At 39.3% G+C, this 17,223-nt stretch overlaps 1 protein-coding gene across 2 annotated transcripts; it reads left to right on the forward strand.

Moving 5' to 3' along the window:
* The first annotated feature begins 345 nt into the window (after window positions 1–345).
* Window positions 346–16,832, forward strand: LOC106653554 (putative sodium-coupled neutral amino acid transporter 11). Of its 2 annotated transcripts, XM_014373045.1 has the most exons (6): window positions 346–695; window positions 767–961; window positions 11,365–11,436; window positions 11,943–12,033; window positions 12,105–12,916; window positions 13,857–16,832. In XM_014373045.1, the coding sequence occupies exons 2-6, from the start codon at window positions 788–790 to the stop codon at window positions 14,427–14,429; spliced, it is 1,722 nt and encodes a 573-aa protein (XP_014228531.1). In that variant the 5' UTR covers window positions 346–695; window positions 767–787; the 3' UTR covers window positions 14,430–16,832. The 2 variants fall into 2 exon arrangements, with proteins under 2 accessions (XP_014228531.1, XP_014228532.1); XM_014373046.1 differs by lacking the exon at window positions 11,365–11,436 and having other exon boundaries at window positions 346–961.
* The last annotated feature ends 391 nt before the right edge of the window (window positions 16,833–17,223 follow it).

The following is a 17,223-nucleotide window of genomic DNA, read 5'->3' on the forward strand; positions in this document are numbered from 1 at the left end:
AAACCCCACTGACAAAATGCATTCGACACTTTTTTGACTCATCACCGAAAGAATCGACCATTAACGTACTCGCGAAGCCGAATAGAAACGAAAAGCTCGATCATCGCTGCTGTATAATAAATATACGCACACGGGGCCGCGCCGGGCACACAGTCTCGGATCTCCGCTTCTGCGCTCGACTTTCAACTCCGAGTCTCGAGCCCTCCCCACCCACCTCCTCCTTTTTCTCTCCTCTGCCTCCTCTCGCTTCATACACATATATATACCTCTATCTATATTGTGCGCGAATATGCGTGTAGTTGTGTACTTGCACATAGAGTGTACAGTGACAGAGCAGCCGTTCGTGCGCGCGTAGTGTAGCTCGTGCGGAGAGCAGCAGGAGTAGCAACAACAACGATACTCCATTTTATTATTTAGTTTATTATATCGTGTATACGGGTTGAACTGCACAGCTGGACAACAACAATAATAATAATAATAATAATAAAAACAGACTTTACATAGATTATAACAACGATAAAATCAGAAAATAAAAATATAATACAGGAAGGATCCTCCTATATATTTCTCACGCGTATACAGCGAAGCTCTCTCGTACGTATATACATAGGCAGGCGAGCGCGCGCGCGCGCGCGCGGATAACGGAAGACGGTCGATCAGCGGCTGCTTCCACTGCTTCTACTGCTACTGCTACCGTGGGTGGATATATAATATACATTTATAATATACCCGAGCTCGACTCGAGTACTACTATCAGGGACTATAGGACTATAGGACTATAAGGACGATGTCGGCCGTGCCATCCTCGGCGGCGATGAACGAGCGCAGTTACATATTGGACGCGGCTGGCATGTCACCCTCGTCGACGGCCGCCCCCGTCAATTCTCAAGCTGTGTCTGGTGGCGTCGGAGGCATCGCCATGGGAGGTAGTAGCAACGCGCCGAGGAAGCCCTTCGACGACGTGAGTACATGCATTATTATTATTATGCGTAATATCGTGTCTAAGCCTTTGAGCACTTATACACATGTATACACGATTTACCTTTACCCCGTGTACCGTGTGCGTTCAGGATTATCGTCGTGTGTGCCCCGAGAGACTTTTTTTTTTATTTTGATGCATAGAACGAGGAAAAAAAAAAGATCGGAGGTAAAGAGAAAGGAAAAGTTCGTTGCACTCGAGTGTTTCTCTCTCTCTCTCTCTCTCTGCGCTATGCTTTGTGCATATATAGTCGAGTTTCCACAACGGCAAATCGCGTTCATGCATAATATAATACATATAATGTACAATGTAGTAATAAATTATAAAGTTGATAACGAGGTGAACGATATCGTTATCGCTCACGCACGTCGCTCGGAGTTCGGAGTTATTATGTGTGGCGGCGACGGCGATGCATAATACGATGGACAGGAGGCGATGTCACTATTCAACGCGATGATTCTTCTGTTTCTTTTTTTCTTCTTCTTCTTCTTCTTTTTTGCTAGACAACCTCGGTTAACAACATATAATACTATATAAGCATAGAAGCATGCGAATACATTACCGATCGAAACTGCTGCGGATTCTCCATGTGTGCATATACACAAGGTGTGTATGTGTGTGCGTATGCGTGGGGCCGGTTTCTGAACAGTGCATATGTAATCGGAGCCTTCGACTCTTGGCTCACGCATATAATACGTACTCTATGATATATTACTACATGCGTACGAAAATTTATTACGTCTGTAATTCGTCTGCCTTTGACAGCGCCGCAAATAAATTGTGTACAGTGATCTGTATATGTGTCGCAATGACATCAGCAACAAACAGCTGTGCAAATATATACATGCGTATACATGGAAAAATCAATACGCGAGATCCATACAGGGAGGCCTTTTTTTAACGAAACAAACGATTAAACAATCGCAGAAGTCAGTTCCTGCGTGGGTGGCTTTTTTAATTTTATGCAATATCGAAAAAAAAACATCCGATACACGCGATACGGGTTATATCGGACACTTCGAGCTTGGAAATTGCCATTATGTATACGATGTATATAAAGTTGGCCAAGTTATAAACGATGACACCTACACATGCACACGAGTATACGAAACGTCATTCGACCATTATTATTGTGTTAACCGCAGCAACTGGAGCTGGAGCTGCTGCTGCTGCTGCAGACGACGACGATAGCAGCACCGAATTCAATTATAATTAAAAGCTGCACATCCACGGGTCAGAAACTGCAGGCTAGTCGAGGCAAACTTCGACTCGACTTTGACGAGCTGTGTTTGGCGTTGGTACACATACGATATATAATATATAAATTGCAAAATAACTACGATGCACGGATAGCATTATATACTCCTCAAGGAGTGAGAATTCTCTATCGGCGAGCACGACTACTGTGCATGCACTACTGCTCGGCTCGAACTGTACTACTTTAATATCATCATTATTGTTATAAACTCGTGGACGGCGGTGGCGAAAAGTCTTTCTTCCTTGGCTGCGGCGATACAATGAAAAGAAAAAAAAAGAATAAATGTATAAAAGCGCTGCAGCACGGAGCCGTATATAAAACCATAAGCGCGTCGTATACGAGGAAGACATTTTTATAAACTTATATTAAATTCCTTCCTGGCGTGTTCTATGCACTGTACACACACAACCGCAGATCATTGAGAAAATATCTCGTTGCGTAATGCACACACACACACATACTTATACGTGTATAAGATATCGATCTCGCGGCTCTCGACCAATCGCCTCTTCGCCAAGTTCGAGCGACACACAAAAAGGAAAAGAGTCGATATGATTTTCCGAGCTTATAATACGTAGACGAGCATCATTATGCCGTAGAAGAAAAATTAGCGGTGCGTGAAAAACTCAAAAGGCGTATCGTGCACCGCTATATGCGACGTCGAAACGTGGGGCTTCGAGCGTGCGCTAATGTACGGTAAAAAAAAAAAATACTTCGGTATACAGAGCTCCCACGCGCTCCTCTCTCGTCTGCCTTTGCATGTACAACAATGACGTATATATAGTTATTTCGAATTCTCGAGCACTAGTTGCAAAGTACGAAGAAATAAAAAAAAATTAAGCGAGCTCGTTTACATATAATTGTATATATACGAATAGGCAACGACGAAGCAGGCGAGAGGCTCGATATAGTCGGTGTATCAACAGGTTGGTGCGGAGGAGAGCTGCAGAGGCGCACATGTATATAATAGGCACATATAGGAGCCAACAACTTCGCGGGCGACCTTTGCATGCGCTATACGGCGATATATAAACTCCCGTTGGCCACGCGATTGTTCGCACTCGAGACGTATAGAATATTTTTTTTTCAGCCCTCAAAAGTTTTGCGAGTCAAGGGCGACCCGCAATGATACGTGCATGTGATACACGGTATTACAGGCCTAAAAACGATTCTCCGCAGTGCAATTATAATGCGTTGCAATTATTATCTTTGCGGGGGTGTGTGTATGCGTGCGAGACTCTAATTGAAAAAAAGACTTTCTCGCGCTTGGATGTGATATAGAACTGTGTATAATAATACGCCGTCGCGTGCGTGCCCTTTTTTTTACTCGCGTATTTGTATTTATGATGTATGGTTTTGATTTTTGACCTTGATCTTAACGAGACACACGTGAACGCGTGCACTTGGTTCACTTCAACGTGATAAGCGTATGGGTCGGAAAGGCGCATAATTGAAGATTTTTTTTTTTGCTTCGAATCCAGCGACGTATGAGATCGTTTATTAACGACAATCCGTAAATTTCTGTATGTATTTATTAAGCCCAGTCTAACGGATATTCGAGTAAAACGGAAAAATTGGGAAAGACCGTGAAAGTCTCGGTAAAACCCGAAAAACTGAGTTCAAGAAATTAGGAAAAACCCAAAAGACTGAGCTCGTAAAGCCTTTGTTGTACACACTGCGTGTTAAAGTTGTCGGGTTATTCCCAATTTTACGAGCTCAGTCTTTTGGGTTTTTCCTAATTTCTTGAAGAAAGGCGAGCTGGGGAGATCTCTCTCTCTCTCTATCTCGCTCTAGCTCTCTTTTCTAACACCCCTAGTTCTTTCCCGATTCTATTTCTTTTCATTTTTAGTTTCGACCCTATGCGTGCTCTTTTTTTCCTTCTCTCTCTCTCTCTCTCTCTCTCTCTCTCTCTATTTTTCTCTCTCTCTCTCGCTCGCTCTTTTACTCAATCTCGGTCCATGTCTCTGTCGCGAGTTTTGGAAAGAAAAGAACCTTCTATAGCTTTCAATACGGGTGAGAGAGCGAACGAGACACGAGCGACCGGATTTTTCCTTAAATTATAACTATTATTTGGCATTGAAAAATTTATTTTAATATTTCTCATGATTTATACTAAAGAAGAAAAAATATTTCGTTAGAATTTTTGTGTATTGAATTTTAAAATTTCGAATTTCGCGCTCTGGCGCTATGAGTACTCGGCTTCGCGCGTATGTGACTCCCCTCCTCTCTTCCCCCCTTTCACCGAAAGTTACCAATAAAGTAGCGCTCGAGTCAACACTGCGGCTTAACAAGCACAGATTAGTCTACTTCATACACAGCAGAGCTCGCATCTCGTTAGTATCGTCTTAGACATAGCTTGCTACACTTCGTGTCTGCTTAGACCGCTAGAAATATCGTGGGTGAATTTTAACAGTTTAGATATAGCGAAGATATTTCGGGTGAGTGTAATCACTTTTACAGCAACGACTATTTCCACTTATTTTTTCGTGTCTGCTTAGACCGCTAGAAATATCGTGGGTGAATTTTAACAGTTTAGCTGTAGCGAAGATATTTCGGGTGAGTGTAATCACTTTTACAGCAACGACTATTTCCACTTATTTTTTCGTGTGTGCGTGAGTTTTCACAAAATGTTTTTCCAAGTGGTATATGATTCATTTTATTCGTCTGATAGCGACGACGAGATTGAGCTTACACCTTTCGATCCTAATCGTCGCCGACTTGAAAAATTAAAGAGTTTGCGGGGACAGGTGCGGAACGAAGACTCTACTGAGTTTTGGCGAACTTTTCTCGGTATAATCTCCAATTGGGTTGGTTCAGTACCCGACCTCTTAGAAATTTTTTCAAGAGATGAAATTGAGCTGATCCTAACAGAAACCGTTGAATTTAGTAAAAATTGGATAGTTTCGAATTTCTCGAGATATCCCGGCGAAACTATTTGTCAATTCATAGCTCGCAGCGGGTATAGGGACGAATCTCGAGTCGACGATGAAGGCGTCTCTATGGTGCCCCGCACCACTCCACTCCACTTAGCCTCTAGATACCATGTTTCATCTATAATCTCTCATCTTTTTGAAATATACAACAGGCGCGACGTGAACTACGTGGATGAGTTCGGAGTGACTCATTTTCATATTGCTTGTGAGCACGGCAATATCGACATCGTAGAACGTTTTATTGCGGAAGGTCTCCATCCCGATTGCCTCGCTCCTGCCGAGTGGGGCTGCGCGATCAGCGATCGCCCGCTGCAGTTGGCTTTGAGACACGGTTATCGTAATCTGGCCGAGTTGCTTTTGGCGCGCGACGCCGATCCAAACTCAACCGGTAAACATGGTTTGACTTCTTTGCACATCATTTGTCAGAGAGCGCAAGATGACGATTTGGCCGAGCGGTTCTTTGAGCTCTGCCGCGAGAATCGCAAGGAAATTCGGATCGACGCTCGGGATTGGAACGGAAACACACCGTTGCACTGGGCCATTGAACACGAACTTAAAAAATTGGTCCAATTTCTGTTGGAAAACGGCGCGGACCCAAACTTGAGCGATGATAAGGGACTAACTCCTTTGCACATTATCTGTAAACAAAGCTTCGATGAAGGCATGCTTGAGTTATTTTTCGAGATTAGCCGCAAAATGGAGAAAAACGTGCAGGTCGACGCCCTGGATATGGTAGGCAGGTCGTCGCTGCAATACGCCGTGTCGAGTATTTCTCCGACTAAGGTCGAACTGCTCCTCAACCACGGCTCTGATCTCGCAACTTTTGTTTTTCCCACTAAAGATTACTTCGTCCAATTCGGTTGGAATCTTTCAAAATTAGAACTAGCGTGTCGCGTTCTATTAGTTATCGAAGTTCTCGAGGGGAGAGATTATGAACTCGATCTTAGCCACGTGCAGATGATAATGACATTTTTCGATGATTTCGATTTGTTCGAAAAGTCGTGTGATAGTAAATTAATGTTGAGTGATGGATTCAAGAGCGCGACGGAAAAAATAATGGTTAAATCCGACCTGTCGCTCTATGACTTAACTAGGTTGAGTGCTAAAAATGCAGAAAAGCTTCTAACGTGTTCGGACTACCTTGACTTCGTCAATTCGGTAAAACTAAGTCAGTTACCTCGTACCGCTCGCGACGCTTGTTCGGTCCGTCTATGCGAGTTGGTGTCGAATAGGTTTTTTCGACGCTGGGCACGCGATCCAATGTGGAAGTTGGTACATTACCGACTGCCGAACCTCTGCTGCGACAAGATCAACGAGAATCTAACGAACAAAGATTTGTATAATATTTGCTTGATCGCTGCGGACCAAACTGAAAATCCGAACAAGAGAAAGATGAATCACTCGAATGATTTCTTAAATTTCTGCGTCGATAAAATGAGAAAAACCGACGAGATCGAAGTTTACGATAAATTTGTGCAGTTCTTACGGGGGTAAGTGTTGTGAATGAGCTTAAGCGAATCGAGCTTGACCACGGGGCGCTCTTGGAGACCGAGTGTTGTGTATGAATGTTGGGCCATTCTATTGACGAATCGTGCCAGCGAATGACGGGTCGTCCTATAAACGGACTGTACCTTGAATGAAGAGCCATCCTATAAACGGATCGTGCTCCGTGTGAGTTAACAACCTCTTCTGTAAAACAGGAGCGTGAGAATGAATGTGTCACTTGGACTCCGGGCGCCTTGATCGATCGGCGAGATCTTGCATTTGCTCGATACACAACACATACCGATAGACTACGGATTGGGCAAAAAAAGCGTAAATGTTTAATTCTTCTTCCGTTTTCGAGTTTTATCAAGCTTATGTGAATTTAAGGAATCATTCGAACTATTTTCGTATATAATCTTACAAAAAGATTCAATTGTATAAAGTAAATTAAAGCATTACTGTATAACAACTTCAAAATTAAAAAATAAAAAATTCTTAAAATTTAATTGATATTTGTGTTATCATTAAAAAATTCCTATACCCTTCCTTCACCTATTTCAATTATTAATATATGGCAGAATTTCTGTGAAGTTAAATGTCCAAAAAATTGTAGTCAAATTGGGGCCTTTTACGACACTTTTTCAGAGTCCCAAAGTTTGACATTTTAGCTTTTTTTCGAAATTCATGAAAAATCACAAATATTCAAATAATTTCTAGATTAGAGTAGAATGATTCAAAATTAAAAGTGCCCATGAGCTTTTTTGTTGAAAATTATCCAAATTTTCAGAAAAAATCACTCCAAAGTAATCAGAACTGTCTAGAAGCGTATAGAGTAGAAAAAACTTCAAGAAAACAAGAAACCTGATCGAGTTCGAACCAGACTTTTTTTTCTAAACTGTGTAAAAAGCTTCTTAATGATGTCAACAACTGCCTGAAAAAGTTTTTTAATGGGTCTTAAAATTTTCAATCTACTTGAATAGTACCCAACTCATCTATTTATTCAGATCTTATGCAAGATAAATCTTTTTCTTCATTGAAAGATAAAGCTAGTAATAATACTTTGAAAGCAATCAAAGATATAAATTTTATGCAGATGACTGACGTTCAAGCAAAAGAAATCCCTCCTTTATTAGAAGGACACAACGTTGTTGGTGTGGCAATTTTATATTATTGTTTTTGCCTTGTTTCATAGGAACTGGATGTATAATTATTTTTCCAACCCGGAAGCTATCAATACAGATATATGGGATTCTCTAGGACTTGGCGAAGGAATTACCACCATCATACTTTAGCTCAAAATCAAGTAGCACCGCCACCAACCAAAAAAAATCCAAGAAAAGGACAAAATCATCTTAGAAAATCAAAAAAACGAGAGATAATGGAAACTCCCAATTCCACAACTGATAACATGGAGTTAACATTGCAGTCTAATGAGGATAAGGAGAATGAAGAGAACATTCATCAGTTAAATGAAAAAGATTCTATATCTGCAAAGAAACCTTCAAAATTACCAGGCACTATAATGGATAGAGTGAATGAAGAATCTGAGCAGTCTGAGAATGAAACCGACGAAAATGATGAGTCGCCTCAACAATAGACTTCAGCTATTCATAGCCTTATGTATCAATTGTAATAATTCACAAATTATTACATTGGCAATACTCACTGGGATGAGTCCAAATTATTTGAACTTATTTGAAATCATTTATGTACTCTTCATTTAGGACTTCATTTAGAATTTATCAATTCAAAATCTTTGCCTTGATTGCTTGACAATTTATGAACTCTTATAAGGAAGATAATATAGATATATGTATCTAAAGTGTGTTTGTTTACTTGACCTAAATTACATTTGACATATCAATTGGAAAGTTACATTCATGTAAGAACTCAAGGCATCCTCCAAAAAAACTGCTCAAGCTTATGTACAAAATGTAAACAAGCAACAATATATGTATAGTAGTAGACAGTTCTGAGATATAAAATTTAGACAACGCTGAACTTGAAAACTACACATATGAAAATAACTTTTTAATTGATCTGTTATAACTTTTTTTTATGCTCAAAAAGCAAGCGCAATTTCTATATATTTGTTTCACTAAGATTCACACACAAAAAACCATGATTCTCCACTTAATCCCATATTTTTTTTATCCACTTATTTACAGACTTGAGTTTTTGCCAATATTTTCTTCATTCACTTCATCTTCAATTGATTTAACATTACAGAAATTGGAAGCATGGTTTCTAATTAAATCTGAAAACCTTTTCACAATTTTCTTGTAGGTATCTTTTATGACTAGTCTTCAAAAGTCACTTTATTGGAAATTTTCATTATCCATTATTTTCAAATTTGATTTCACTAAAGCTTAGCTGCACTCATTCATATGTTTATAAATCAATTCCACTACTGGGATGAGAAAAGCTAAAATTTTTCCTCAACCTGTTTTAGCCGCACCAACAACGTTGTGTCCTTTTAGTAAAGGAGGGATTTCTTTTGCTTGAACGTCAGTCATCTGCATAAAATTTATATCTTTGATTGCTTTCAAAGTATTATTACTAGCTTTATCTTACAATGAAGAAAAAGATTTATCTTGCATAAGATCTGAATAAATATATGAGTTGGGTACTATTCAAGTAGATTGAACATTGCAATCTTCCCCCTTAGTTCTCTTATTTGCAACTGGCACATTTTCTTTTTCTGCCTTTGACAACTAAACTTTGCTAACTTCTGACCAGCACTGAAATTAGTTAAACCACTTGCAACTGGCTCATCATTTTCTTCAATTTCTACTTCTTCACTTTTCTGATTGCTTAACAAGTGCTCTTGAGTCATTTGGAACTAACATACACTACTTTACATTGTTGAATGCATGACTAAGACTTCTGCAATAAGACTCTTTCTGTTTCACTAAAGCAGCAATTAAAACTAGGTTATCCACTATGCTACTGAAAGAGCAAAACATGACAGTTTCGACATAAACAATGTGCAGTTTTTGTCAGGCTTGAATTCGTTTCCGAAGTGCTTATAATGATCTCCAAATTGATTCGTCGACTGCTGCATAGGCATTAGGCACGGACGACACACTCAAACATCTTTCTGCTTGTAGCTCGTGGCTGCGCAAGTACACAAATGAGTCGGAATTCGATGCCCAGCTGCTAGTTTGTGACTCGCTGGCTTTGACTATAATTAGTGATGTACGTATCTATGCATGTATAAGTGTTCACGCAAGCTACGAACTCTTTCGTTATAGGCTGTTTTCACGGTCGTCAGTGACGGTCAAAAACCGACCAGCTGATTTGACTGGAGGCCAAACAAAGCGACCGCGCGTATACTTTACATGTTAAAGGTGGTTGGTAAAAGTAATTATAATTAGTTTAACGCTCAGTAAAAAAATAAACAAAAAATATCTGGAGAAAGCGGAAATCCTTGTGTATCGAAATATCGAAGCGGTTTTTAGTTAAAGTCTTTAGATTGTAAATAAAAAAACATTGAAATTTCGGCTTTTTTGTCTGTTATATTGTCAATAAACTCTAATAAAATAGTTATTAAAAGTGGTTTTTTGGGTTGCAATACAAACCCTCAAGCGGAGAATTGTTTATTCTTTCAAATTACCAATGAAAAACTAAAAAACAATCGTAATTAAGAATATTATCTTTCCACCAACAGCAGACTTAGTTTGGAAGACGATTGCGAGGTCATTTTCATAATTTTTCGAAATTACGATTGTTTTTTAGTTTTTCATTGGTAATTTGAAAGAATAAACAATTCTCCGCTTGAGGGTTTGTATTGCAACCCAAAAAACCACTTTTAATAACTATTTTATTAGAGTTTATTGACAATATAACAGACAAAAAAGCCGAAATTTCAATGTTTTTTTATTTACAATCTAAAGACTTTAACTAAAAACCGCTTCGATATTTCGATACACAAGGATTTCCGCTTTCTCCAGATATTTTTTGTTTATTTTTTTACTGAGCGTTAAACTAATTATAAGCACTTTTACCAACCACCTTTAACATGTAAAGTATACGCGCGGTCGCTTTGTTTGGCCTCCAGTCAAATCAGCTGGTCGATTTTTGACCGTCACTGACGACTGTGAAAACAGCCTATTGGGGCCAACTGTGTATCAAAATTTTACATGAATTCAATTTCAATGTATGCAAAAATGTTATATTGATTTGTTCGAAGTTTATCAACAACAATTTAATGTTTCAAACTATTGCAAATGGTTGAAATCGGACATAATCAAAATAACCGATGACGTGTCACAGTTTACTGTCCGTGAGTTGCCGTAGTGGCACCGAATATCTCCGCTCCGAATGCACTATAAAAAAGCAAACAGAAAATCATGAAAAGAATATAAAATAAAATGTTGTATGCGAAAAATTGTTTAAAAAATTTTTGTAAAACCGAATATAATTTACAACGTTTTCAATTTGTTGCAATGATTTTAATAATCATAACTTTGAGTCGGATAAGCTACAGTTGTTTGATAGTTTTGATTTTTCATCTTATATGTACAACAACATGTACGAATTGGACACGCACATACAATGGACACACAACACATACACATATACGTGCATACCACAACAATAACAACAACAACAACAACAACAACAACAACAACAACAACAACAACAACAACAACAACAACAACAACAACAACAACAACAACAACAACAACAACATAATAACTACATAGGGTGGCAGTAGTTTTGGCTCCATAGACTCTCTGAACGATATCGCAAAAGGTGGTATCACCGCCGTGCCAAGGGTAAGAGACAAGCATATACACAACACCAGCAAACAATACCAATATCATACAAAAAAAGCTTCTAGCTTTTTCGCGAGTCACCTAATTTATTTTTTATTGTTTAACTCTTGCACAAGCGAGTCGAGCCACGTCATGTATAATAATACATTTTATATCGACCCAGTCCTCGGTCTCTCCCTCGAGCTACATAAAAACGAACTTTATTTTTCACTCGTCTCATAGGTACCGGCCTTTACCCTCGCATAGCTGCCTTCCCCGAAGGAGAGAAATTCCATTTCACTTGAGGTACAGCCCTCGCCGATAAAAATCATATAATTTACCGGACCATTCACGAATCTATTACATATATTGCCCCGGAGAATATCTGTATTCTTGGCGATTCGTATCTCATATTTATACTCCCGGTTCAATTTTCCTTTCCGCTTACGGCTTACAGAGAAATACAGATATATATACCGTTATACGAATGACGCGCAAAACTAATCCCTTCCGATATTTCCACACAGGCCGAGGAGGAGGACAAGTCGGGGAAATTTTCCAGTTTGCCCTTGGCCAGTTTCAACTTCATCAATTCAATAATCGGAAGCGGCGTCATCGGTAAGCTCCTCAAGCATAATTACGCATTCAATATTAAGATACAAGAATTATTTATCGATCGATCGCTTCAGGCATACCCTACGCTTTGCATCAAGCCGGCTTCGGCCTCGGGATCGCCCTGCTGATCATCGTCGCCGTGCTCACCGACTACTCGCTCGTACTGATGGTGCGTAGCGGCCATCTCTGCGGCGAGATGAGCTACCAGGGTCTGATGCGCGCCAGCTTCGGCCGTCCGGGCTTCTACATCCTCTCGGCTCTTCAATTCATCTATCCGTTCATCGCCATGGTCTCGTACAACGTCGTGGTCGGCGACACCGTCACCAAGGTACTGATTCGCGTCACGGGCCTGAGTCACGACAACTTCCTGATGCGCCGCGAGGTAGTGATTCTCCTGGCCACGGTGCTCGTCGTCATTCCGCTCTGTCTCTATCGCAACGTGGCTCGCCTCGCCAAGATCTCCTTCCTGTCGCTGGTCTGCGTCGCCTTCATCCTCGTGGCGATCTTCATACGCATGGACACGATGTCGGCCCTGGTGCCCAGCCACGAGGACGCCTGGCGCTTCGGCAACATCGAGGGCATCATACCCGCGGTGGGCATCATGGCGTTCGCTTTCATGTGCCATCACAACACCTTCCTGATCTACGGCTCGATCGAGCGCCCCAGCCAGGAGAAGTGGGACGTGGTGACGCACTGGTCGCTCTTCACCTCGTTCGTGGTCGCGTCGGCCTTCGGCATCGCCGGCTACGCCACCTTCACCGGCTACGTGCAGGGCGATCTCATGGAGAATTACTGCTGGACCGACGATTTGATGAATTTCTCCAGGATACTGTTCAGCGGTACCATATTACTGACCTTTCCCATCGAGTGTTTTGTCACTCGCGAGGTACGTTATTTCATTTTTTTTTTATTTTTGACTGACTACGTATTATTAGGTTTGAAATGAACAGTTAGATTTCATTTGAGAAATATAAATATATAGCAATCAACATTGACGTTATCCATGGAACGTAACACTATGCTTTTCATATGTGGTAAAAATATCAGGATCCTCAGTTTTTGAGATATGATCAATTAAATTTCGATACTTAAGGTACTTCGAAAATACGCTATTTTGTGTGATTATAAAAAAAACGCATCGATAGAATCTTTTCAAAGACTAGGAGATCTAACTCGAAAACTGGAAGCTTCTGTTTATGCAGTTTTTGTGAAATTTTAATGTACAATAATTGTAAAAATAAAGATTTGAAATTTTCGCTCGAAAATATTGTGATTAATATTTTCGGGTCATATTAAACAAAAATGTACTCCTAAAAATTCGCTCTAAAATCAATTGTTCACGAGATATGAACGATTCAAAATTGAACAATAAATTTTTGCGATTTTTTATATTTTAACAATTACAAACCTTTACGAAAAAGTTGAAAAAACAAAAGGACATCTGAATAATTCGAGTAAAACGGAAAAATTGGGAAAGACCGTGAAAGTCACGGAAAAACCCAAAAAACTAAGCTCGTAAAATTGGGAAAAACCCTCGCAGTGTATACAATAAAGGCCCAAGGAAGCACAGTTGCATGTCAGTGAATAATTAGAATTTTGGAGTTTCGAAAAATGCAATGGAAAGGGGACTGAATGTAATTGAAATCTAATTCGTGTTTTTGATCGATAAAAAAACTCATTCTGTAAATCTTTCAAAAAATCCACATCAATCCCCGTATAGAGTCCACCACTTTTACGTATAGCTTTGCGAGCCCAGCTGTTCATTTTAAACAAGATAGGATTTCTCTTACTTATCGTTAATAATTTACGCACGTACTCGCACACAGGTCATCATGACGGCGCGACGAGGCACCGACGAGATGAGCGGCGGCGGCGACCTCTACATCAGCGGCACAGATCGCCAGTACCTCGTCATCACTCTCGCCATCATCCTGGCCACCTATCTCATCTCCATGTCGACGGACTGCCTCGGCCTCGTCTTGGAGCTCAACGGCATCCTCGCCGCGGTGCCTCTGGCCTACATACTCCCTGCCCTGTGCTATCTGCGGCTCGAGCCGGGGCCCCTGCTGTCGCCGCTCAAGCTGCCCGCGCTCAGTCTCCTGCTGGCCGGCATATTCGCCGCGGTCTCGGGTCTGCTGCTGCTCGTGTTCAACGGCTCGGACTCGGCCTCGTGCGTCCACGGCGGCGTCATGTTCTATTGTCTGCAGAACGCGACGACGACGACGACGACGACAGCGACGACGCTGGCGCCTACGTCCGCGGTGACGCTGCAGCAGACCGCCGCCGCCGCCGCCGCCACGATCGCGACGAGCACCGCCAAGAGCGCCGTCGTCGCCACGAGCAAGGGTCTGGCCTCGACGATCGCATCCATCGTCGGCTCCGGTCTGCCACCGAGCTAAGCTCGTCCTCGTGTAAACTTCCTCGATATAAGCTTCCCTTATTCAAGTATATCAGTCGTGACGAAACGAATTAATAAAAAGGAATAAAAAAAATCATTAAAAATGTTGGATGCCAAAGTTGCGAATCTATATTGACATAGATCGACTTGTAATAGTATATAGGTGCTGCTCGATTATTATGAAATAGGTTTGTCCGATCGATTACTCTGGTACTTATAAAATTCGAATTATTACGCAGCTCCTGGATGAAAAAAATTACTTAAAAAAAAAAAATTGCTTTGCAATCATATTGAGAATGATAATACACGTACGATAAATGTATACTATAATCGAGCTCCTGCTCCGTGATACGATACACAAATTTTATTAGATATATTTAATTAAATGAGAGGCTTCGTGCAATAGGATAAAAAAATTTAATGGAAAAGAATGATGTTGAGAATTAATGAATGAAGCGATAAACAAACAAAAAAGAAGTTATCTTCTATCTGCTGTTATTGTGTAATTATAACAGTCCGAGAGTGCGAGAAAAAAAAAGACAGATAAATCATTTGTGAACGACAATATTTTTCGTGTCAAAATATGATAATTATGTAAAAGTACAAACCTCTATGTGTACACCGGGCTTCTGTGCGCGCGCTTCGCATAACGCTTAAGACTTTTAACTACTTTTTCTCGTATGTATTTCGCGCTTTTCTCTTTTTTTCACAATTTTTTTTCCTGCTGAATGTGCAATTCACACAAATATACGACTATCGATCAAACAAATTGCGTACAAATGGTTTTTTTTTAACGACGTTTTTTATTATATATATGATATATATTATATATATCGCAGAAAGTATAATATTCGCCGACTTGGATTTTTTCCTAATCTAGTCGAATTTATATATTTTTCATGGGTGATTCGAGCTCTCGAGATAAAGCATGTTTTTCGTTTTATTTGGTCATTTATGTACCCACTGCGCGTCACTTCGATAATAATGTAGAATAGAAAATTATTTCGCCAAGTCATTTTTTTCCTCTGCAGTAAATGTAGTTTTTTTCGGTAATCAAGCTTTGCTTTTATGCATAATAATGAATTTGAATCTCAAGGAGATTGCAAAGTCGGTCCAAAAAGGAAATTTTCAAATTAAAAAAAAACTTAAATTGGAAGTTTGATTTTTTGGCTGACGGCGAGAGTGTGGCATTAACGAAAAAAACTGAGGACCAGATTTAGGTGCCGTTGGAAATGATATAATCTCATAAACATTAAAAGTCTTGATAATAATCATCTTCCAATTTCTATAGATTGACCAAAACTTATTTTTCTCGCTTGAGTGAGTATACAAGGATGTTGAATGTTTTCTTGATTAGATGAATGGATACAATAATACAACTATCGAATTTAAAAATCGATTCATCGATCGCGCGCGATGATCGCAAAAGACCATTATGAAAAAAATTGAAAGTATATTTTAGAGGCACAAAAAAATTCCAGCTTTAACAAGATTCTATTTTTTAACAAAAAAACTTCTTGGTGTTAGTCGTCGAATTTTGTCGAGAATCACTTCTAGAAACCGCAAACAAAAACAAAAGAACTCTAAAAAATCAAACTTCGGTGTAGCATTGATCAAATTTTGAAATAATATTTGTCGAGTTTAAATGCCTGGAAATCTCTTTGTGAAAAAAAATCAAACGTGTATCTATAACTGAATATAAATGTTCCTCGTAAGGCGAAAAAAAACTTTAAAAATAAACTAAAATTTTCGTGGTAAATTTACAACCGATAAATACTGTACTGGTAATATATGTACCAATAACATTTTTCCCTCCGAAAATTTACCCTTATTTTTTATTCATTAATATTGTGATGGACAAAAATTGGGCATAGTGCATCAAGATACTATCTGGGAATTGATAAGAAAATCGAGAGTGTACATAACATTTAATATTATATAAATACGAGAGAAAGAATCGACAAAATGTAAATATTATATTATAACAAAGATTGAATTTCATTAAATTTGAAAACTTATTTTATTGTGATTCAATATATAAAACATTATTATTCAAAGTAAGATATTATATCATTCTTATTAGAGCTCGGGCTCATGTTTTAGGGTCCGAACTCGAACAAAAAATCAGATAATATATAAGAACAGCAATGCCTCCCCTAATAGTGTAAGAGTAAGACTCAAACGATAAATACAATATATTATACATTGTAATGGAAAATATATAAAAAATGGGCAATCGTGACCATTTTCAATGCTGTGATAGGTCATTTGATTTGAAAATGAAAATAAATAAATATATTATGTTACGTGCATGCTACGATGTGTAATGTTAATTGTAATTTTTGGCCTCTTGCGTCGTGACTTATTAAAACTGTAAATAAACTGAGTTTACAGGCTTCAATCATTTTTTTCGCCTCTTCATTTCTTCTTTCCGTTGCCTGTCACAGTCTGTATGTGCAAAATAAAACATATAATTTTCTTTTCATGAAATCATGTTTATTTTCTAAAAGAAATATGTTGTTTTTTTACAAAAGCTATAAACATGGATAAAATAGTATATTATGATACGCGTGACTTAAGCAGGCAATTATTGCACGGCACTGTTAGCACCCTCGCTTCTCTCGGGTGCTAGTGCCGTGGTAAGAATGGGCTACTTGAGTCATAAGTATCGTATGTTTTTTTATTATAGCACTACTTTAAGTCATAATAGCATAGGAAGAGAGAAGACAGCCGTATATATACCACACTGTACACTGCCGTACCGTCGACTGCGAAAGCAACACAGCAGTACGAGG

The sequence above is a fragment of the Trichogramma pretiosum genome, unplaced genomic scaffold, assembly GCF_000599845.2.
Source record: "Trichogramma pretiosum strain Unisexual culture from Peru unplaced genomic scaffold, Tpre_2.0 scaffold35, whole genome shotgun sequence".
In the NCBI taxonomy this organism is placed as follows: domain Eukaryota; kingdom Metazoa; phylum Arthropoda; class Insecta; order Hymenoptera; family Trichogrammatidae; genus Trichogramma; species Trichogramma pretiosum.

Excerpts from the sequence above, each read along its gene's own strand:
- LOC106653554 (XM_014373045.1), top strand. The coding sequence starts at position 788 with ATGTCGGCCGTGCCATCCTCGGCGGCGATGAACGAGCGCAGTTACATA. Across the intron at positions 962-11,364 it reads CGAGGAAGCCCTTCGACGAC|GGTGGCAGTAGTTTTGGCTC; the intron begins GTGAGTACATGC and ends ATAACTACATAG. Across the intron at positions 12,917-13,856 it reads AGTGTTTTGTCACTCGCGAG|GTCATCATGACGGCGCGACG; the intron begins GTACGTTATTTC and ends ACTCGCACACAG.